Source organism: Pelodiscus sinensis, chromosome 4, assembly GCF_049634645.1.
Source record: "Pelodiscus sinensis isolate JC-2024 chromosome 4, ASM4963464v1, whole genome shotgun sequence".
NCBI lineage: Eukaryota > Metazoa > Chordata > Testudines > Trionychidae > Pelodiscus > Pelodiscus sinensis.
In genome coordinates this window covers 66,880,412-66,904,491 of record NC_134714.1, presented here as the reverse complement: position 1 = coordinate 66,904,491, position 24,080 = coordinate 66,880,412, and the positions used below count along the sequence as shown (strand labels likewise).

Here is a 24,080-nt window from a genome sequence, read left to right as displayed (position 1 = left end):
CTTTGCTTCGTGGTTGGGGAAGACTACTTCCAATATCAAGTTCTACCCTTTGGACTCTCTTCAGCACCTAGAGTCTTCTCCAAAACGCTCATGGTGGTAGCTGCGCATCTCCGCTGACAAGGCATAGTAATTTTTCCTTATCTCAACAACTGCCTTTTGAAGGGTCAAACCAAAGCTGAAGCCTCTCACATGATGGTGACGGTGAGAGAGCTGTTTGAGTCTCCAGGTTTGTTCATAAATGACCAGAAATCAACACTAGAGCCAATTCAAAACATAGAATGTATAGGAGCACGTTTGGACTCCACGATGGCGAGAGCCTACTTACCTATACAGAGGTACCAGGCCATACAAGATCTGATTGCAATACTTACCTTAAGCCCTACAGTCTCTGTCCTCATGTGCCTACAGCTCATGGGCCATATGGCAGCCACAACATCTGTGGTCCATCATGCAAGGCTGCATTTTCGGTGCCTGCAACAATGGCTAGCGTCGGTGTGTGTTCCCACAAGGCACCACGTTGGCAAATGAGTCACTCCAACTTCTGCTGTGATATCTTCCCTAGAGTGGTGGACCAGTTCACACAACCTCCTTGCAGGAGTCCCATTTCACCAACCTCAGCTGTCTGTTCAGATCACCACAGATGCCTCTCTGGTGGGCTGGGACACGCATATCAACAATCTGTCCATTCAAGGATGATGGCCACCATGGGAGGCAGCCTTTCATATCAACATCCTGGAATTCAGGGCCGTCCTCAGTGCCTGCAAACATTTCAGAACACATATCTCTGGTACCACAACCGGAATCCTCACCGACAATATCGCCACAATGTACTACATTAACTGCCGGGATCGGGGGGGGGGGGGGGGGAGAGGGAAAGGGGAAGAAGAAGGAGGCTGATCCCATTTCCTTTACGCAGAGACTCTTTTCCTCTGGAACTGGTGTATCTGCAACAATGTTACACTCATAGCTTCATACTTACTGGGAACCCGCAATACCATAGCAGATGCATTAAGCAGACCGTTTTCCCTGGATCATGAATGGGAGCTCCAGGAAGATGTTCTCCAGCACATCTTCAGTCTCTGGGATTCCCACAAATAGATCTATTTGTGTCCCAGAAAAACTCAAAATGTTGACAGTCCCAACGAGAGCTGGGATTGGCAGAAATTCTCTGGGCGATGCCTTTCTTTTCAGTTGGACAGGTCCACTTCTCTGTGCCTTTCTGCCTACCATGCTGGTTCCCAGAGTCCTACAGAAAATCAAGAGAGACAGAGCCAAAGTAATCCTTTTAGCACAATCATGGGCTTGCAAACCATGGTTTCCTTTTCTTTATCAAATGTCTCTTCTGCCACCTTATCCCCTCCCCAACCTACTGACCCAGAACCATGGGACTCTTCTCCACCCACAGCCTCACATTCTCTGCTTGACAGCATGGCTCCTTGTTAGTTCTCCAATAGGGAGAACCTCTGCTTCTCTCCGGTCAAACAAATCCCAATACAAAGCAGGAGGGACACGACTAGAACAATCTACATGCATAAATGGCGTAGATTCGTTGCCTGGTGCACTAACAAACGGGTAGATCCATATACGGTACTTCTCCATGAAATCCTTGAATACATCCTATCCTTACACCACGCTGGGTTGACCATAGCATCCCTAAAAGTGCACCGGGCGGCTGTTACTGCCTTCTGCCAGTCTGTGGATGGCACGTCTATATTCTCGCACCCTACCGCCAAGTGGTTCCTCAAAGGGTTATCTAACCTCAACCCTCCCCACAGGCCTCTGCCACCTCTATGGGACTTGGACCTAGCTCTAGATACCCTCACTAAACCGCCTTTTGAGCCACTGGTGACAGGACCTCTGCCTATTATTACAATGAAGGTTATTTTTCTACTGGCAATTGCTTCGGCCTGCAGGGTCAGTGAACTGGTGGCCCTGATGGCAGTACCACTGTACGCTGTTTTTAACAAGCATAGTGTAGTAATATGGCCATACTCAGCCTTCATTCCTAAGGTCTGTTCTCAGTTTCATATTAACAAACCCATTGTTCTTCCGGGATTTTTCCCTAAGTCTCATCCCTCCATTCAAGAGACATTACTGCGTACCCTCAATGTGCACAGAGCACTAGCCTTTTACATTCAGAGGACTCAGGACTTTAGGAAGTCCCAGCGCCTTCTGTTATCTCTCGCAGATTGCTCTAAAGGACATTCACTATCCTCTCAACACATCTTGAACCTCATAGTGGCCTGCATTGAGAGATGTTACACTATCCACAACAAACCACTTCCGACAACACTGAGGGCTTATTCCACCGGAGCCATATCCAAAGCATTCCTCAAGGGAATTCCTCTTTCGGACATCTGCCGCTCGGCCACGTGGTCTTCTAATGCCACCTTTATGAAGCATTATGCTATACTACATCATTGGGCCACAGATTCAGTAGTGACCTAGGTGGTGCTTTTCACAGCCATTAGACCATGACTCTGAGACCCACTGTCCAAGGGTTCTTAATCACTGCTACAAAGTCACCTACAGTGGTGCACCAATGGGGACATCGCTCGAAGAAGAAGTTAATCACCTTGTGCAGTAATGATAGTTCTTCGAGATGTGTGTGTCTGCGGGTGCTCCACTACCCGCTCTCCTCTCCACTTTTGAGTCTCTGTTGGTAATTGTCTCTTTCAGATACTTGGGTGGGCAAGAGGACCTGGCGGAAGCCGGACCACTCGCACAATAGAAGGGGCGTGAATGCCACGAGATGCTAACTGCGCATGTGCGGTCTGGCTGACTACTGCTATTGAAGACTCCGAACTGCAGCACTGGGATGAGCCCAACACCTACAGTGGAGCACCCACAGGTCTCAAAGAACCATGGCCCTTTCCCATGATGGGCCAGTGCCCCACTTGGATCCCTCCTCATCAGTCATTTCTGGTTACAATCAATGACAGCAGTTTCTATCTACCAATATGAGGACTCCCAGTGTTGCTCACATTGATGGCCATGAACTAATTATAGCTGCATTGGGTAATTAAAAAAACTTGTTTGATTATATTCATAAATTTATATTGTGGTGATCTCCAAATACATATGAATAACATTTCATCAAGTTATTTTTGAAAACATCTCCTGCAATGAGGAGTAACGGTAGTTCGAATTAGGAGCTTTAATTCGGACTACCTAGTCCGTGCCGCGTGTAGTCGCGGGCAGGTAGTTGGAACTACAGAGCATTTAAAAATGGCGGCGCCCGGGAATGTGCAAATGAAGCCCGGGATATTTAAATCCCGGGCTTCATTTGCAAGTTTGAATGCCTTCATTAGCCACCCTAGTTCGAACCAGGGTGGCAATGTAGACATACCCTTACTGACAGTGTAATATAATACTTATTTTATTTTGTACCATAAATATGAAGAATAAGCTATTACAAAGTAACTGTCTAGTTACACTGCTACTGTAATGTTTTATTTGCCGCAAAATACAATAGGACGTCATTACTATTCTCTAGCTATCTGTTCTATAGCTCTAAACGTTCAGCTTTATCTGTGAGAATATGCCATTTTCTCAGCAGAAAGAAAGAAAGACAGGTATTCAGCATCTAGAAGACAAAGAGAGAGAGAGAGAGATTCTGCCAATTACAGTTGCTTGGTTCTGCCAAGTTTAAAAGATCAGGAGGAGAAAAGACACTGGAAAAAGTTCCTATAAAAGAATAACCCCATTCTGTGGAGAGTTAGGGACCAACTAGCTGCCAAAGAAGGTGCTTCTGGGGAAAATGGTTGCTTTGGTGTTGTGCTTACCCCTTTCTTTGAATTTCTCAAATCATTGCTGTGAAAAATAATTGTGATAGTAAAAAATAATTTTAACAAATGCCAGATTGTGCCTTAGCTGTTCTCTGATTTAATATAGCCGAGACGTAGCAGTATCTTCAGAATGTTCAGAGAGACTTGTATGCTTCTTGTCTTTTCTTAGTTTAAACTTCAGACTTCCTGAGATTTAGAACCAAGACTCATTGGAGAATGATGATGATAAACCTAGAATACATCTTAATTTTTCTAGGAAGCCTCTTTTGAGGATTTGATTCCTCTTCAAAACAAATGTTGACCTAAATAGAGGATAGTTTTCTTCTGGACCTAAACCATGTGTGGATATGCAGCACACCATCTTGTCATGTACATTTGAGCCCCCCATTTTATTTCTTGCAGTAATATTGTACCAGCAACATATATGGGAGACTGAAAGTAAACAGTCTAATTGACATTTGCCTTTGCTCCGTCTTCTGTACTGTAATAGGTTTTACATGCTGCATTGTGTCATCCAGGGCTGCCAAAAGAAATTCTGGGGCTTTGGGCAAGGCGGTGAGGGGTGGCTCCGGGCTCTCACAAGGAGCAGGACTTCAGGTGCAAGGGATAGGGATGAGGGGCTAGCCTCCCACAGCCAGCCCTTCAGTGCTGCCCAGGGTTCTGGTGCTGTTTTAAAGGGCCAGGGCAGCTGCCACTTTTGCCCCATGCTGCTGCTGGCCAGGAATAGCCCATGAGTGCTGGACTATGGGCAACAGCTCGATGGTGCATGCACGCACACAGCAGACACAAGACACTGCCACTATTGTGATTTAAAGGTGACAGGGAGCCCCAGATAGCTCAGAGCTCCCTTGCCAAGCCCCTACTGCAATTTAATTACTGCAATTTAAAAGCAGCAGGGAGCTCCCAGCCTCTGATGTTGCTACCATGGCAGCAATAGTGGCCAGAAGTCCAAGCTCTTTGAAGTCATGGGGGGCAGAAAGGGGGACCTGGACAATTGCCTCTCCTTCTGTTCTCTCCCCCCCCCACTCCCCATTGGCATCCTGGTGTGATAAGATGGCTTACCTTCTACGATACTGAAAAATATTTGATTCTTATGTCTGTGTTTCTTTGATAGCCTCGAGCTGTTGCGGGTTTTCGAGGAACAGTACGATATGCATCAGTCAATGCTCACAGAAACAGGGTGAGTATCTGTACTTATATCAAACAAGTCTGAGTTTCTAGCAATTAAAAACACCATCAATTGAGTTTATAGTATAAATATTGCTTCATTTTCTGTATCCCTCTGTAAAAATTATTATATAGAAAGACTGTGGCAAATATTTAGGAAAGAATAGGTCACGTTTGTTGTCCTGTAGATAGCTGAATGTCTTAACTTCATAATTGTGTTCTGATTGCAGAAATCATTATAGTAGTTTTAATAATTGCCATCACTGTTTTAATCATACCACAGGATAGTAGAACAGGACAGATGAAATCATCAGGTGATAACTTGTTATATTTATAGTATATTCTACTTATCATCATGATCTCAGTATATTAGAGAACTTTGGACAAACTGCTATTGCCAGTGTGATGACATTTCACTTCAATAAAATGATGTACATCACTAATCATATTTTAACATATTTCTTCTAATTTTTTCTGTGCTTCTTGTTCTTCCATCTGAAGTTATGAGAAAAGGGAAGAGTGTTTTCCTACTTGCAGTATTATAGGGATCTATTTTGCTATTTTTATTCTATTCAGTTTTACTGGGAATATACAATAGTTAAAAGAATCTAGAGCCATACAGGATCTAGCAAAGCCCATTAGTTCTGATTGCTTAGTAGTAAGGTAACTTACAGCACTTATGAGAGGTAACAAAATTTCACCTCTTTTTTTTTCACAGGAAATGGGAAGGCATGATGACCTCTGGTCCCTATTTTATATGTTGGTAGAGTTTGTGGTTGGACAGCTACCTTGGAGAAAAATAAAAGACAAGGTAAAATCTAGAAATAAGAACCTTAGATGTACATTGGACATAAACACCTTCATAAAAAACTACTCAAGAATCATTGGTTCATAAAATTCCAATATTACATTTTATAGCCATTTCTACTGATTCCTCCCCCCCCTTGCTTCACAGTACGGATGTCATGGCATAAAGTGCGGTGGAGTGTTACAAATGGTCTTAGTTTGAAAGAGAATTTAGACAGAGCTTACAGTTTTTACAGATATATTATAGAGTGCTTTTTTTTTCCTTCTCAAACCTTCACAAATCCCTTCATTTCTAATTTGACATTTCATCTTGGAAATAAACATTCAGTATTTGCTGTTAGACAAAGATAGCCTAGCAGATCTGTGGTCATGTTGTTGGGCAGATGTCTTATAGGAAGTATGCAAAGAAAAAACCGTTTCTGATGGCCTTTGTCCACTACTTCTTTCAACATATTTTGAGTGTATAGCATAAGCAGAAGCACTTAATGATGAACTTGGCTATATAGGTAGATGAAGATGGGCCGTACAAATGACTGCTCCTGTTCATCTGACTTTAAAAATCACAAACTACAGGCAGTCCCCAACTTACGTGGATCCAACTTACGTCGGATCCCTAGATACGAACGGGGTGAGGCAACTCCCGCACATGCGCAGCAGCATTCCTGGGGCTCGCTCACCTGGGTCCTAGGATCCTCCTCCTCCTCGGGCCGGCTCTGACTGGGGTCCCGCAGAGCTGCCGGGCAGAGGAAAAGTGCCTCCCCACGCCCGCTGCCCCCCCCCCACCCCTCTGCCAGCAACAGGCTGCCCCCTCCCCTGAGCAACAGGCTGCCGAACAGCAGACAAAAGCAGCCTCTCCGCCCCTCCTCCCCCTATACATGCTGGGCTCCCTGGGCAAACAAAGACTCCACCAAAACAAACAAAGTGCTGGCCTCATTGTGTTAGCAAAAAAAGGATCCTCCTCCTAGAACCCTGGGTGGTGTGTGGAAATAAAGCTATTAGCTCAAAGCATGGTGCAGAGCTGTTTGGTATTTGATGAGTTACTCCTTTAGTCCTGAGTTTGTCACAGGGACAGAAATAGATGTGAAATCTTCTGAACAGGGGAACAGACAGCAAAACAAACATTAGAGGGGAGTTAACCTTTCCCTATGCTATCCAAAACTAAAAAAAATGTTTGGCTAGATTTTCCCCTACAATATGTACCAGTTCCGACTTACATACAAATTCAACTTAAGAACAAACCTACAGTCCCTATCTTGTACGTAACCCGGGGACTGCCTGTAATTGAAAGGGAACTGAATAAAAATACTGAAAAAAAGACTGCTTTGAAGACTAATTATGTATCAAAAGTGAACTGAAGTTGATGACATAATAATACTTTTTAATCTCTGTCTATGTTTCTAGTAGAGTTGTGAAGTCCAATTATAATCAGTGGTGTCAAACAGCATCAAAACACACACACAGAGAAAATTAATTAGCATTTAAATATTCAGTTGGAGGTTTAAAAATACATTGTATGTTGGTGCTGAGGGCAGTGGCAGGATTTCTGATCTTGCTGTAACCTGAAGGATTAGTCATTTATTTGTATACCCTTCAACTCTGGCCAGAAATATTGCACTTACTGACTGTGATATATAGTGTAAATACTCTGCAGTTGGGAATGGAGATGTACTAATGTTTTTTGTACTAACTGTTCTTAGGAGCAAGTGGGCTCCATAAAAGAGAGGTATGACCACAGGCTTATGCTGAAACATCTCCCCCAAGAATTCAACATTTTTCTAGATCATATCTCCAACTTAGATTATTTTACAAAACCTGATTACCAGGTAAGCCTTTTTACTTTTTTATATTTCTAATTTTTTAAATAATTTTGTTTCACTTCATTTTATCATAATTTGTCTTCCTTTGATTGGAGCCTGCATCCATAATGATAAAGATTATAGACTGTCCCATTATAGAGCTATTGTAATAGCCCATCAGGTTCTTTGATGAAGTTTGGCAGTTTGATTCCATGAAAGTTTGAAGGTTACATCATTGATTTGCTTAATGTCCTGAAATGGGCCACAGTATTAGTGATTTAATTTTTGTGATGGTTGGATAAAACCAGGGAGTTTTGTAAAGAGCCATATTTTATCTACAGCTGAGATATGAAGGGTAATTCCATTTGTAATTCCTTCTGGACAATTCTGTGTGCCCTTTGAACTCCTCCTGGTTGTAGTGCAAGTGTTCACAGGGTTGCCAGCTGTCCAGTTTTGAACCAGACAGTCCAGTATTTGAGCTTTCTGTTCAGGAAACAAATTGAGAAAACATAAATGAGAAAATATAAATGTCTGGTATTTTCTAAATAAGATGTAATGTAGATTGTGATGTAATGTCAGGTTTGTCCAGTATTTTTGTTGAAACCATCTGGCAACCCTAAGTGTTCAGCTAGGTTGGATTCTGCAAATATGTGGGAGACGTGGCATGGAGAGATGGAAGAAACTGTAGTTGCTGTGTAAAAGAATCTGGTGAGTTGATCTGTGGTTGGAGTTATTGTACATGAATTGGCAAAAGGGAGGAGAGAAACTCAGTCATTTTGGTGGTAACTGATAAAGAAACAGAGGTATTGCTCAAGACTTCGGTTCTCTCATTCCATCTATCCATCAGTCTTGGAACAATAAGACAAGAACACATGTAGATACACATTCAGGAGTGTCACAGGGTACACCACTCACTGCTGGACTGGCACCTCCCCCATTTGCACACCCATCACTCTGTCCACCTGCAGCTCTTCTCACAGTGTCAGCGACCTCTTTGTGTTTCTTTGGCTCTTTTACTGTCTGTGTTCTCCCTCCCGGGGGAGTCTAACTCCTCAGTAGTTCTAGGCAGTCTTCTTACTCAGGTCCTCTGTGCTACTCACTCCCCTGTACTAGGGGAACCCAGGTCCACCCTTTTCTCCAGGTCCTAGTCAAGGGACTCTCAGCTCAGCAATCTCTACCATCCCTGCTCTATTCCTGGGCTTCTTCCTACCACTAGTTCCCTTTTTCTTCCTGGGCCTACCAGATCCCAAAGTTTATTTCCTCTTTCCAGGGAGTGACAGTAGTCTCCACTCTCACTTCTCCCTTTCTCCTAGGAGTAGCTGCCTTTTCTGTCACTTTTTCTCCTTTCAGCTCCTAGGCTTTATATATCCTGTCTATTCCTGGCTATATAAGCCTCCTTAATCAGCCACCTAGTGGGTTAATTGGCCTATCTGTCCTGCATTAATCCCTTCAGGATGAGTGTGGGGAAGTCATCTCATCACAAGGAGCTTGAACAACTCTTGCCAGAAATATTAAATGAAATGTGATCCTCAGTCACATGTGATATTAGATGGTAGACCATGGAGTTTGAAAATATGATTAAAAAACAGGCTATATGACAATATGCACCCTCATTTATCCTCTACACATTATTGTAATAATCTTTGTACAAAATATGCCTTGTGAGGTATCATTTGAAAAATAATTCACCGGTTGATAATTTCATGATGAAATATATGTAGTAACATTATATATAAAGTTATATACCTCAGCTGAAATTAGGTCTGAAATGTGTTCACCAGAAAAGTTTGGGTAAACCAGTTTCTTAAAGACACCTGGCCTCTAGCCAATGTCTGTTGGAGGACAATCACCTAAGTGGCCATTCTTTGGCAAGGAAAGGGGTTAGAAACAAACAGAATTGCATCTTAGCAAAGAAGAGCATGAAACCTCTTCTACAAGACTCCTTGTCTCCATCTTCACAGCAGGAATAAACAATATATAGGGATAATCCTGAAGAAAATGCTTTTTGAAGGGGGTCTAGACTGAAAAGCGAGAGACAAAGCCACCCTAAGAAACCCTCTTTCACCTAAGAAGGCAAAAGAAGCAACATTTGGAATATGGGAGCAGATCTGGGCCTGAAAATTTGGTCAACAGAGTTACTGGAAACATGTGGTCAAGGATTTCAATTTGGAAGTTTTAGTATGAAGAAGCATTTTATCTTCATTTCACTTGTAATAATTTTTTACTTTAATGCATTATATTCATACTTCCTTAAAATCTTTTTGTAGTTAAATAAACTTGTTTTATTATTTAGAAGAAGTCCATTGTTGTGTTTAAACTAATTGTGTGGATAACTCCATTAGCAAAGTGTTGGATTTTGATCCTCTTAAAGGGACAATGGACCTAAAATATCTGGATGGTCCATAACAGGATTGGGGAGTGCAGAACACACCCATTTGAGAGGGAAACTTTGAGGCTGGGATAGTGGTGGAGTCATCCTGCAAATGGTAACAAAGGCTATTGGAAACCACAGTGTTCTGGAAAGTGTAGCTATACACAGACACTCAGGATGTGATTTGAATGCTATTTGTCTTTTTTTGAGGAGCCCAGATTTGGAGCTACAGCAGCAGAGCATAGCGAGTCACCACAGGTTTCAGGGCATAGCCCCTCACTGGTCTTGATTGCATCCTAGAATGGCATAGGCTGTTACAACCACAAAGGGAATTTGAAGTCATGGCATGAAATGTGACATTTTTATAAACTGGTTGGTAACTAGCAGAATTGTGGGGCCATAGGAATTGGGAATGTCATTTTAACTTCAGGGAGTTGAGGCAGATTTGGCAAAGGAATCAAAGCACCCCAGATATTTGGTGCAGGGAATCTTTGTTCAGGTATACACCAACTGAATTGATGTAAGATTTAATGAACAAATGCAGTTTTGGCCACCAGAGATTTCAAGAGACCAGCCTCTATCTTTTCCAGTGACTGAAATGGACAATAAGGAGAGAATCATGATATAGGTGGAACATCACTTGTATATGGTTGACTGTTTGGAATATAAATCTGCAGTGGGAAATGTGCCCCTTTCAGGTGATTAAGCCATTCTTCAAAAGCAGGCTTGATGGCCAGCAATTCTTTGTCACATATCTTATAGTTTTGCTCAATGGGAATCAGTTTCTGGGGATAAAATGTACGGTGATGAAAAACATCTTGGGACCTGTGCTGCTTGACAAAAGTGTTCAGATCACATAGTTAGAGGCATCTGCTTCAACAACAGAGGGTTTTGTCAGGTCTGGATATACCAATATGGGCACAGATGTAAATGTTTCCTTTATTTGAGCAGAGGCAAATGGAGCTTTGTCGTTGATCTGAGTGGGAACAGGATTGAGTCTCTAGTTCCTTCTCAGGTTTAAAGTGCAGGACAATAAATGTGACTACAATAATTGTCCTTTGTTGTAAACTTCCATTTTTTGTTCAATGGCAATAAAAGAAATTGACCCCTTCTTCCCTGCCCTACCACATTTTCTCCTACTTTTATTCAGGATGTGTGAAAATTGTCAGGATCTAATGAAAACTCAGTAAGCCCCTTTCTGATGGCCTTTCAAATAGACTTGTTTGATTTATAGAAAATGGTATACTGTGTACAGACAAAGTCGCAAACTACAGAGAATGAATCTGAATAAGTGCATCATATTAACTAATTCAGGAATTACAACTTCCAGAAGACCACAGATAAGGATATTCCTCATCAGCATTAAATTATGCTTGGGCCTGTAAAACTAATTAGCTTTCCTCTGGAAAAAAAATTCTATCATACTATTCCACATGCACACATCTCTGCAGTTGCAAAGTAGAAAATATTTATGTGTAACATCTGCTAATTGTGCACTGGTTCTCTTGTTTTCACAGACCAGATTCAGACAAATTAAAGCCAACCTGATTAGATGGCCACTAATGTATCACTATGTATTCTAAGAAGACAGAAAGCAGCAGCAACTGAAGCTCTGTTACTGCACTTGTTTATCAGTTTACTCTGTGTTATATTTATCTTATACCTTTCCTGCATCTGTCTCTAGTAGACTGATGCCATCAACATTTTCCCTTAAGTTGATATCTGTGGAGTATTGTCTGGGAAACATGTTTCTTCTCGCTATAGTTTTTTAACTATTAGTTGCTGCAAAACTGTTTCTTCTGTTGGAAACTAATTTTCTTTATCTACTATTGAGATTGCTGATCTCAACATAGGCAGCACAGCATAATGCCCACTCTTTTTAAAAATTCCTATTGTTTAATTGGTTTGCTGACATTAACAGATAAATCAAGATCGAAGGTTTTAAATGAGAATTCAAAATACCAAGTATCAGAGGGATAGCCGTGTTAGTCTGGATCTGCAAAAGTGACAAGGAGTCCTGTGGCACCTTATAGACTAACAGATGTACCGGAGCATAAGCTTTCATGGGCAAAGACCCACTTCGTCAGATGCATGTAGTGTAAATTTCCAGAGGCAGGTTTAAATAGAAATACCAAGTGATATCAAGTTGTTCATGTGCCAGTGCATTTATTTCTTTCATTCTGTGTAGGTTTGCTGTGTGTGTGTGTACTACCCCAACCTTTCTTTATATGGATCACCCTATTAAAGACACAGAAGCTCAATAAGAGATTAAATTGAAACTTTGATAGAGTTTACCTGTTCCAAGGTGAACCCAGGACAGTCCTGTAGACTAATGTCCTTTGGTTATTCATAGAATTTTTATAGCTATTGTGCAAGCTTCCTGACTCCTCCCTGCCCATGTGCCATAATCATGAACTGGACAGCCTTACCATTAGGGGTAAGAGTGTGTTGTACTTTCTATGTCCATTACATACCTGGATTACCTGAATTAGAATCAGATGTAAAAATACTTTTGTGGATGTGGATACGCGCCATAGTTCTTTGTTGTTTTTTATTTTTAGAATTTCAGACGTGTAGAACTGGAAAGGATCTTGAGAGGAGGTTACTTAGTCCCTCCCCCATGCTGAGGCATGACCAAATATACCTAGACTATTCTAACTTGTTCTTAAAGCCTCTGATGAACATTCCACAAACTCCATTGGTAACCTATTCCAGTACTTAACTATCTTTATTATTAGAAAGCCTTTCTTGATATCTAACCTGAATCTCCCTTGCTGCAGATAAGTTGATAGTTTCTTGTTTTACTTACCATGGAGGACAATCAATCACCAGGTTCCCCATCAGTCTTTTTTCACAGGATTAAACATATTGAGTTTTTAACCTTTCCTCGGAGGTCAGAATTCTTAAATTTTGATCATTTTTATTGCTCTCCTCTGGACTTGCTCCCATTTGTCCCACATGTTTCTTAAAGTATAGCACCCAATGCTGTACAAAGTGCTCCAACTGAATCCTCACCACTGCTGAGTACAGTGGAACAATTATCCACAATTTCTTACATCTGAGACTCCTATTATTATAACCCCAGAATGATATTAGACTTTTTTGCAACTGCATCACACTGTTGACTCATACAGGCAGTCCCCGACTTACGCGGATCCGACTTACGTCGGATCCGCACTTACGAACGGAGCTTTCTCGCCCCGGAAGTCGGGGCGAGAAAGCCCCGTTCGTAAGCTGCTCCGGTGCCCCTGGTCTGCTGGAGACCGTCTCCAGCAGACCAGGGGCACCGGGCGGGTTCCCGCGCTTCTGAGGCTTTGCCAGAGCAAAGCCTCAGAAGCGCGGGAACCACTGCTGCTGCCCCTTGAGACCCGGTGCCTGTGGTCTGCTGGGGACGGTCCCCAGCAGACCACAGGCACCCGGACTGAAGCCGCAGCCGCGGGGGGGTCCCGCGCCTCTGAGGCTTTGCCAGAGCAAAGCCTCAGAGGCGCGGGGAACCGCCGCTGCTGCCGCTTTGACTGAAGCGGCAGCAGCGGCGGTTCCCCGCGCCTCTGAGGCTTTGCTCTGGCAAAGTCTCAGAGGCGCGGGACCCCCCCGAGGCTGCGGCTTCAGTCCGGGTGCCTGTGGTCTGCTGGGGACTGTCCCCAGCAGACCACAGGCACCCAGACTGAAGCCGCAGCCGTGGCGGGGTCCCTCACCTCTGAGGCTTTGCCAGAGCAAAGCCTCAGAGGCGCGGCACCCCGCTGCCGCTGCGGCTCTGCTCCCCGTGTCCCTGGTCTGCTGGGGGGGGGGGCGCAGCTAGTGTGCTCCCCCCCCCCCCCAGCAGACCAGGCTTTTGTTTTGGACTCTGGGGCAGAGCAGCTGGGGCGCTGCCGATTGGTCCTGCAGCGCCCGTGGGCACTACTGGGCCAACCCGGCAGCACCCCAGCTGCTCTGCCCCAGGTCCTGATTCAGCCGCTGCTGGTCAGTTTCAGCAGCGGCTGAATCAGGACGTCTGGGGCAGAGCAGATGGGGTGCTGCTGGGTTGGTCCAGTAGCACCCCAGCTGCTCTGCCCCAGGCGTCCCCAAGTCAGCTTCTGCTGAAACTGACCAGCACTGACTACAGGAAGCCCCAGGCAGAGTTGCTCTGCCCCGGGCTTCCTGGAATCAGCTGCTGATCAGTTTCAGCAGCAGCTGACTTGGGGACGCCTGGGGTTCTTAAGTTGATTCTGTATGTAAGTCAGAACTGGCAGTCAGTTTCAGCAGTGTCTGAATCTGGACGCCAGTTCCGACTTACATACAGATTCAACTTAAGAACAAACCTACAGTCCCTATCTTGTACGTAACCCGGAGACTGCCTGTATTCAATTTGTGATTTTCTATAACCTCAAGATCCCCGGTTTTACTATTTAGTCATTTATCCCCCATGCTGTAGTTGTGCATTTGATTTTTTTAAAAGACTAGTAACTATGTCTGAGAGAGAAATTGGATTGGTTTGGCATGACTTGTTCTTGAGAAATCCATATTGACTATTACTTATAACCATGTTATCCTTTAGGTGCTTACCAACAGATTGTTTCTTATTATTTATTGAAGTTTGTCTTACTGGTCAGTAATTCTCTGGTGCCTCTTTGTTTTCCATTTTAAAGTTAGGTACAGGTTGTACCTTCCTTAACCAGGACTCTCTGGTGTGGCAACATCTATGGTCTGTCATGGATCATGGATGTTCCTTGACCACAGAGCCCAAAAACAGGGAGGTCTGGCGGTGGGGTAGGAGCACACTAGAGGAGACTGGCGACTCAGCCGGGAGGCCAGTGTCAGGGAGGTAGCATGGTGGGGAGTTCTGGCCCCACTGGCTGGGGAGCTCCAGCCCCAGCAGCAGCCAGGGAGCTCTGGCCCTAGTCATGGAGCCTGGCCCCAGCCTTCTGGTACTGGCTGCGAAGCTCTGGCCCTAACCACGGAGCCAAACCGCTGCGGAGCTCCAGCCATGGCACTCCGGCCCCAGCAGCAGTGGGGCTGGTGGCAGCTTGAGAGCCCTGGGGGGATGGGATAGCAGCAGGGCCAGGCGGCGCTCTAGCCCAGTGGCAGCCGGGCAGTATGGGCCATGAGGACAGGGACCTTCCCTGGTCTGACACATCCCCCTCGTTTGAGACTGGTCAGGTCCCAAGGTTTCTAGACCAGGAAGGACCAACCTGTAACTATATTTGCCCTTGGTTCTTGTAGGACCTCATTCATCTTGCATGAGTTCTCCATGAGATAATTGCTGATGGTTCCAAGATAGCTTCAGCTAGTTCCTTAACTATCCTAGCCTGACTTTTGTCAGGCTTTGCCAGCTTGAATATATGTAATTTATCTAAATATTCTTTAACCTGTTCTTTCCATATTCTGGTTTGTTGTTAATTAATATTAATTGTGGAATCATTTTGTAGCCATTAACTTTTTAGGTGAAGTCTGAAGCAACATAGGCATAAAATAGCTCAACCTTCTTAGTGTCATCCATTATTAGGTGTCCTCCTTTATTAAGTGGACCTACATTTCCCTTTGTCTTTTTCCTTGCTTTTCATATATATTTATAACCTCCGTTTATTGCATTTTATGTCCCTGTTTAATGAGGTTAGGATGGTACCTAGAGACCCCAATCGAGATTGGTCTTATACTATTCTAGAAAGTCTGTCTATCCTTGGTGTGATGGTTGACAAGCAAACTCATATATTGTTCTCCACTTTTAGTCAGGATTGGAACTTTCTTTTCATAGTTATCATGGTAAAGAATTATGCCTCACATAATATGTTTCTGGAAACAGTAGCAACATATTTGTTGCTTCTTTAGCTAAAGTTGGGTACTATCCAGGAACAGTTGGTCAAAACAGACAATTTTTAGCGTATGGTCACGGGATAGTTTGAGCAACTGCTGTTCTGTTTTTCCACTCAAATGAATCACACAGTGAAAGTTGAGAATGGATCCCAAACTTAATCATATTCCTCCATGTTTATATTTTTAAAGTGGATACTAAAGCACTCTGCCAAAGTTGAAAGGTAAGCAACAGTACTGTCTCTTTTACAGTCAGTTGTTATGCTGCTAGTATCCAGAAATTTTATCTGTAGCAGAAACACATATGTGAGATTTCACAGATCTGTCTAGTTTTCCAAATCTTTATTTTCTTCTCAAAAGCTGCTCCTGTATAACTCACCTCAAATATGGTTTTATTGCCCCGTTGAATGAACAGGTTCAGCACATTCAACAAAGTAAAAATGTCTGCAAAGTATGCAAGCTTTACAAGACACATCAAGTCTGAAAAATTTGCAGTGTTTTTAAGATTGAGCACAGAAAGAAAATGTAGCAGCTCTTTGTGAATCTAAAAGGCTCTTTTCAACCTTCCACTGTCAGATTGCAATCACACTTTCATAGGAAACAATAATTTGTTATGTCCTGCACCCATTTTTAAACACAACTTTGCAAAAAGGAATGAATTCAAAGGTCAGGACTTCACAAAATTCACAGCTGCATTTAGCACAGAGCTGGAGGGAGAGAGAACCTTGTTTTAGTCAGGGGCCACTGACGCACAGAAAAATCAGTCTGGGCCACACACAAGCAAAAAGATAGCAATAACCCCTCACTACTTACTTGCTCTCAGTGTTCCCAAGGTGGGGAGCAAAAAACCTACCTCTTACTCATTCTTAACTCAGTGCATGCTCAGTGCTAAAGCTCGGGGCTTCCAGCCCACAAAGTTGAGATTTGCAGCGAGTCAGATCAAATTAATCTGGGAAACAGATCCGGCCTGCGGGCCATAGGTTTCCCACCCCTGATTTAGTATATCATGTAATTTGGGTTTAATTTTATTTGATGCAAGGTCTTGTTGATGCAACATATAGTGCATTACAATTACCTGTGGGGTTATGACTTGTATTCTTGCTACACCACCACTCCTATTGCTTGTCGTAGTGGTATCACTGAGTGTTCAAACAGCAACACACTTCACCCTATTCAGCAAGACAGTTTCATGAAATGATCCTTTAATTTGACTATTTCTTAACCTGTTGTCCATTTTGGTAATTCCTGACAAAACAGAAAACCCTTCAACATTTTCCCCAGACAGATATAATGAACAAAAACTAATAACTGTGCTGCATTAACAACACCACTTCTTTCATCAAGCTGAATTACAAGATGTTCACATGTAAGAAGCCTTTCAGTTAGTTGGGATTTTATATCATTTGAAGACTCTTCAATTCTCCTGCTTACTGTGTTATTAGAAAGTGGTGAGATTTTAAGTTTCTTCACTACATCTTTGCTTATCACTTTGCACATTTCTACAGCAGCTGGAAGACTCAGTTGTTCGCCAGTGGCATGGGACTTTTTTACTCTTTGCAATCCAAACCACTGCTAAGAAAGATGCTTTCAAAGCCTTTTCTGGAACTGATGTTATATTTGTCATTTGAGTTTTCTGTCTATTGTATTCTTCATTATTTTATTTAACAAGTCTCTGAATTTATCTTGTAACTGCAGGTGCCTTGTTATGAGATGGTTTCAACTCTGCAGATTTAATTGATTCGTTTGATAGGATTCATAAGCATACAACACATTGCAATTGTTCATCACTAAATTCCATAAAATCAATATAACTTTGGTCAAATTTTGTTCTTAATTTTTCTTACTACTTGAGTCTACATTGTCTCTCATTGCAGGAAAATTAGCAGTACTTGTTGAGGACATTTTCATAAACCTCTCTGTTTTGAGTATAATTTACTTGTACTTATAAAAATATATTCTATTTCCACCTGCCAAAGATGTCTCAGTTATAAAACAAACAAACAAAATAGGACATCACTTCTGATTTGCTGTTACATTGTTCATACACCATGGAATATGTTGTGTTAACAGAAATAGACAGTTTCAGTTTTAATCATTAGGCAATGCAGATGTGCAGTGAAATTATTTTTTTTTAATTTTTCTGCAACCTCTTAGACAGTCTGTGTGCTCATACACCCCTTCTCACAGAAGCACATAGTTACTGAAACTCCCATACTTCTCCATAGACACCTCCTTATGACCATGTTTCTTCTTCATAGATACAGGCAGTCCCCGAGTTACGCGGATCCGACTTATGTCGGATCCGCAGTTACGGACGGGGTTTGCTGCCCGTCTCCCTGGTCTGCTGAAGACAAGCAGACCAGGGAGACGGGAAGCAAAGCCTCTGAGGACACCGGCAGCGGGACAGCCGCGGCGCGTCTGGGCTGTCCGCTGCCCGCGTGCTCCGCGGCTTTGCTCCACGTCTCCCCAGACCAGGGAAATGGGGAGCAAAGCCGCTGAGCACGCGGGCAGCAGGACAGCCACGGCGCGTCTGGGCTGTCCCGCTGCCCCCGTGCTCCGCGGCTTTGCTCCGGACGCCTGTGGTACAGCAGCTGGGGCGCTGCCGGTTGGTCCTGTAGTGCTGCTCTGGGCGCTACTGGACCAACCCAGCAGCACCCCAGCTGCTCTGCCCCAGGCGTCCCCAAGTCAGCCGCTGCTGAAACTGACCAGTAGCTGACTACAGGAAGCCCGAGGCAGAGTTGCTCTGCCCCGGGCTTCCTGGAATCAGCTGCTGATCAGTTTCATCAGCAGCTGACTTGGGGACGCCTGGGGTTCTTAAGTTGAATCTGTATGTAAGAACTGGCGTCCAGATTCAGCCTGTTGAAACTGATCAGTGGCTGATTCCAGGAAGCCCGGGGCAGAGCAACTCTGCCTCGGGCTTCCTGTAGTCAGCTACTGGTCAGTTTCAGCAGCGGCTGAATCTGGATGCCAGTTCTGACTTACATACAGATTCAACTTAAAAACAAACCTACAGTCCCTATCTTGTACGTAACCCGGGGACTCCCTGTACTGATGGCTTCCCATAAATTTTCCATATAGGCTTTGCAATGTCTCCTTTGCTTCCTTTTTCTGTAAGAAGTACAGTTTCTCCCCCCTCCTCCCCAAACCACAAGACTGCATCATGTCTTGAACTGAAGGAGAATGAAAAAAAATCTAATACCTGATATGAGTAATAAAAATAATTTTGTCCTAGTTTCTCTTTGCATACTTCAGGTTTGAGTAATGTTAGAATTTTTTATATTTCAATTTTTATTATTATTATTATATTTTAAAGAAATGGCTAAAAAACCAACATAAGAAGCAAAATGCTTAAAGTGCTCTACCAAGCATTACAAAAGCTAGTTCATCATTTTCAAGATAAAGAGTTCACCATCCTAAGCCACAGATACGGAAATTAGTGGCATAGCACTTTTGATAAACTTTACCTTTTTCACAGTTAATTGTCAGATAAAGTATTAAAGAAGAACTAGATTTTAGAAAAGTCTTAAAGGGAAACTCGGAATGGAGTGCTTTGTCTTTTACTTATTCAAAGAAAGAAGAATAAATTAATTATTTTCTTTATTTTTAGCTTCTCATGTCTGTGTTTGACAACAGCATGAAAACTTCTGGAGTCATTGAAAGTGACCCTTTTGACTGGGAGAAGAGTGGAACTGATGGCTCTCTTACAACAACAACAACGTCAACCACGCCTCAGTTACATACTCGCCTGACCCCTGCTGCAATTGGGTATTTTCAATCATTTCCCATGTTTACCTAAAAGGCCAACCACTTAGCAGCAGGGGAAAGTTATCTGTTATATCTGTTTCTTAGGGTGCTAACTAATAGGGAATTGCAGAATACTAGGTCTCCCTTTGCTCACTATTCAGCCTGTCCTTAAAAAAAACTTTGCTGTCCTAAATGTACAGCATGTACAGAAGGTTGGTACATATCTGGGTTAGGAAATTACTTTATTTACATTTTCCACTCAACCTTTTGCTAAAGCCTATGCTACAAACATATTGCAAATCTCTGGGAGCCAAAGATGAAAAATATTGTACTCATATGAATACAACATAGTATAATAGAATACAATATAAAATATAAATACAGGCAGTCCCCGGGTTACGTACAAGATAGGGACTGTAGGTTTGTTCTTAAGTTGAATCTGTATGTAAGTCGGAACTGGCGTCCAGATTCAGCCGCTGCTGAAACTGACCGCCAGTTCTGACTTACATACAGATTCAACTTAAGGTCCCCAAGTCAGCTGCTGCTGAAACTGATCAGCGGCTGATTCCAGGAAGCATGGGGCAGAGCATCTGTGCCTCGGGCTGCCTGTAGTCAGCGCTGGTCAGTTTCAGCAGCGGCTGACTTGGGGATGCCTGGGGCAGAGCAGCTGGGGTGCTGCTGGGTTGGTCCAGTAGCGCCGCTCCTCGGCGCTACTGGACCAACCCAGCAGCACCCCAGCTGCTCTGCCCCAGGCGCCCTGATTCAGCCGCTGCTGAAACTGACCAGCGCTGACTACAGGAAGCCCGAGGCACAGTTGCTCTGCCCCAGGCTTCCTGGAATCAGCCGCTGATCTGCCCCAGGCTTCCTGGAATCAGCCGCTGATCAGGACACCTGGGGCAGAGCAGCTGGGGTGCTACCAGGTTGGTCCAGTAGTGCCCAGAGCGGCGCTGCAGGACCAACCGGCAGCGCCCCAGCTGCTCTGCCCCAGGGTCCACAACAAAAGCCTGGTCTGCTGGGGGGGGGGGCACACTAGCTGCGCCCCCCCCCCCAGCAGACCAGGGACAGGGGGAGCAAAGCCGCAGCGGCGGGGTGCCGCGCCTCTGAAGCTTTGCTCTGGCGTGGGACCCGCCGCCACTGCGGCTTTGCTCGTGGTGCCCCTGGTCTGCTGGAGACGGTCCCCAGCAGACCAGGGGCACCGGGAGCAGCTTTTCTCGCCCCGGAGGTCGAGGTGGCGGACCGCTGCCTGCGAGCTCCGGGGCGAGAGAGCCCCGTTCGTAAGTGCGTAAGTCGGGGACTGCCTGTACATGTTAATCAGAAGGTCTCTTTGACATTAGGGATCAGGAAGAGTGTGATTTCCAACTTTAGAAAGGAACTGCAGAGTCAGTAGAAAAACAGTTTTTAAAAGGTTTTCTTCATTCTTATAACTGAATTGCATATATGCAGTTTTATGGTATGATACAATTTAACTTTTCAGATTTTATGTTGAGTGGATGTTTTGATACTATGCCTTTAGCTTATGGAATTACCAAAGTCATTTCCACGGCATTATTTCTCACTTCTTCCTTTGTAGAATAGCCAATGCCACACCTATCCCAGGAGATTTGCTGCGAGAGAACACGGATGAGGTGTTTCCAGATGAGCAGCTCAGTGATGGGGAGAATGGTATCCCTATTGGAGTCTCACCAGAGAAACTACCAGGATCTTCTGGGCATCAACGTCCTCAGGAAAAAGATGTCTGGGAGGAGATGGATGCCAACAGAAACAAAATAAAGCTGGGGCTCTGTAAGGTATTTTTAGAACTGCAGTGGGAAAAACCTCTTTCAGCAATTTTCTGGCATTATCAGGGACATGATAATGTGGCATAATGAATGAAAGATCATATGCTCATTTGGCACTTGAAATATTCTGCAATTTGTGCAGAGTAGAAAATGGTTTTTCAAAGCAGAGTGCTGCATGGTTTAATGTGTCAGTGCTCTTTTCACTTCTAAAGGCCTGGGTTCAAAGATGATTTTGGTTCCTGCTCACCGACTGAGGTCAGAAATGTTTTCTGTGGTAGTAATTAAGGGTGAAGATGTGACAATAGATCTGAACTATGTATGCATGCTTGTCTTCATTATGTATCATATCACTAAGTTTGTGTTGAGTAGACTCCCACTGCGGGAAAAATAGAGGTATTAAGGATCAAAATAGAGTTACGTTGACTATTTCATGAAAGGGAACTTGCTCAATGCTTATCTGGTTTATAACTGGCTCTTGACAGTGATTCCTGTCTCTCACTATCATTACTTCTATTATTCTCTCTCATAATCATTACAATTCATATTTAGACAGTTGTAACCAATGCTCCTCTGATGTGACAATGGTATCAGTAGCTGACAGAAAATGTTATTGAAGTGTTCTTTAAGCAGAAATTCTATTGAGTGACAATACTGTATTATTTTTCCAGGTATACATAAAAGATGCTGGTGGAAAACCAGACTGCTGTGATACTTATTTTTGTACCTGCCTACTGTATGTTAGTTTTTAAGGAAAAGAGGCAGAAGACAGGTGGACTTTTTCTCTTTGGGGGCCAAATTCAAGTCAGATACAAGTAGATAAAAGTTTCATTGATATCAGTACGAGTTATATCTGTTTACACTGGGAATCAGAGTGGTCCTTCAACTCTAAATCATAGTTATGTGATCTACAAAGTGAGATGCAGTTGGACATCTTATTTTAATTTCTAATAAACATTGCTCTGCATCATAAAGCTACCTTGTAGACTTTGAGTGCTGCCGTCTTGCATATATAACAGTGAATTCACATGGGCTACGTCTAGACTGGCAAAAAGTTTTCCGTTAAAAGCATTTTCGGAACAGAGCGTCTAGATTGGCATGGATGCTTTTCCTCAAAAGCACTTTTTGCAGAAAAGCGTCCGTGCCCATCGAGACACGCTTTTCCGCAAAAAAGCCCCGATGGCCATTTTCGCGATCGGGGCTTTTTTGCGGAAAACAAATCTGAGCTGTCTACACTTGCCCTTTTGTGCAAAAGTTTTGCACAAAAGGACTTTTGCCCAAATGGGAGCAGCATAGTATTTCCTCAAGAAGCACTGATTTCTTACAGTAGGAAGTCAGTGCTTTTGCGGAAATTCAAGCGGCCAGTGTAGACAGCTGGCAAGTTTTTCCGGAAAAGCGGCTGATTTTCCTGAAAAACTGGCCTGTCTAGACACAGCCATGGAGATTAACCTTTCATCAGTTATAAGAAAGGCTATGTCTGTAAAGCAATATGAAGAAGCTCATAGGCTTCTGGATTCGGCCTGTTATTGATGAATTCTAGAAATAGGAGTGGGAATCAGTATATTTCTAAAATCAGGACATTATTGGTTTCTTCTGACTTATTCCATCCTGAGCCTTAATCACATCCACAGTATTGCTGGCAATTTATCCCTAATTTAAACTGGTGCCTAAGAAACTGGTAGATGATGAACACACATAAACTACATGAAATATGGAATGAACATCAGTTGAAGGAGCATCCTCAATATGAAATGATTTGTTAGAGAATAGAAGCCTTGGATTACTGCATACACCAGGGGTGGACAATTACCGGCCCATGGGATGATCTGATCTGCTAGGATTAGCACCTGGTGGGCCCCAACCACTGTATTTAGCTGCACAGCTGCACGTACCAGTGATTGCAGCTCCATTGCTGTGGATTGCTGTTCCTGGCCAGTGGGAGCTGTGGGGAGTGATGTCCCCATCCACGCTGCTTCCTGCTTCTCCTATTGGCTGGGAAGAGCGATCCACTACTAATGGGAGCTGTGATCGCTGGTACCTGTGGCCGTGCAGGTAAATAAAGAAGCAGTAGCCCACCAGGGACTAATGCTTGTGAACCACTATCATGTCATTGCCAACCCCGGCATACACTGTTGTCTTCCATTATTTCAGCATACCTATGAGTTACATTTTTATTTCTATTGTGCTTTATTTGAACAGGCTTCTACTGAGGAGGAAAACAGCCATGGACCAGTGAATGGAATTCTTAATGCACCAAGCCTTGGTTCTCCGGTTCGAGTCCGCTCAGAAACCACCCAGCCAGACAGAGATGTCCCACTGATGCGAAAGTTACGTGCAATCCACAGCTTTGAACTGGAGAAACGCCTGACCTTGGAATCAAAGCCAGACACTGATAAATTTCTTGAGACCTGGTAAACAGATTATTTCTATCTCACCTTTATGCTTGGATCTTTTAGAGGCTTGTTGGCATAGACTGTATTTTCTTTTTTGTGGTACTGTATCCACAGACAGTGGTCAGTGAAAACTTGAAATGAAGATGCTGAGCTATGCTTATGCCAGCTATGACTCATAATGTTTACTGGATCCATAGTATTTGTTCTGAGGAACATCCCTTGCTTATATCCTATTTTGCATTTTCAAGTTACATTTTTATTGAATGTTTATTACTATTTACAATAAGCTGCAGGTATTCATGGCATCTTGTAGACAAATGAAGGTAAAGACCTTACCTCAAGGAATTCTTAATTTAAGGGCCCATTTCTGTCACGCTTCTGTAAATTAGCACATGCTTACAAAGTTAATTTTGTAGGTTATTTTTTATTTGCTTTTCTTCCCAGCTTCTAAA

At 43.5% G+C, this 24,080-nt stretch overlaps 1 protein-coding gene across 7 annotated transcripts in view; it reads left to right on the top strand.

The window, feature by feature from the left end:
- The window catches only part of TTBK2 (tau tubulin kinase 2), a 174,163-nt gene that overhangs the window by 110,623 nt on the left and 39,460 nt on the right, over window positions 1–24,080 (top strand). For all 7 annotated transcript variants that reach the window (XM_025190893.2, XM_075927247.1, XM_075927244.1 and 4 more), the window contains 6 exons: window positions 4,903–4,968; window positions 5,674–5,766; window positions 7,460–7,585; window positions 19,324–19,481; window positions 21,031–21,247; window positions 23,435–23,646. In XM_025190893.2, the coding sequence (XP_025046678.1) occupies window positions 4,903–4,968; window positions 5,674–5,766; window positions 7,460–7,585; window positions 19,324–19,481; window positions 21,031–21,247; window positions 23,435–23,646 (872 nt within the window). The remainder of the gene's footprint in view (window positions 1–4,902; window positions 4,969–5,673; window positions 5,767–7,459; window positions 7,586–19,323; window positions 19,482–21,030; window positions 21,248–23,434; window positions 23,647–24,080) is intronic.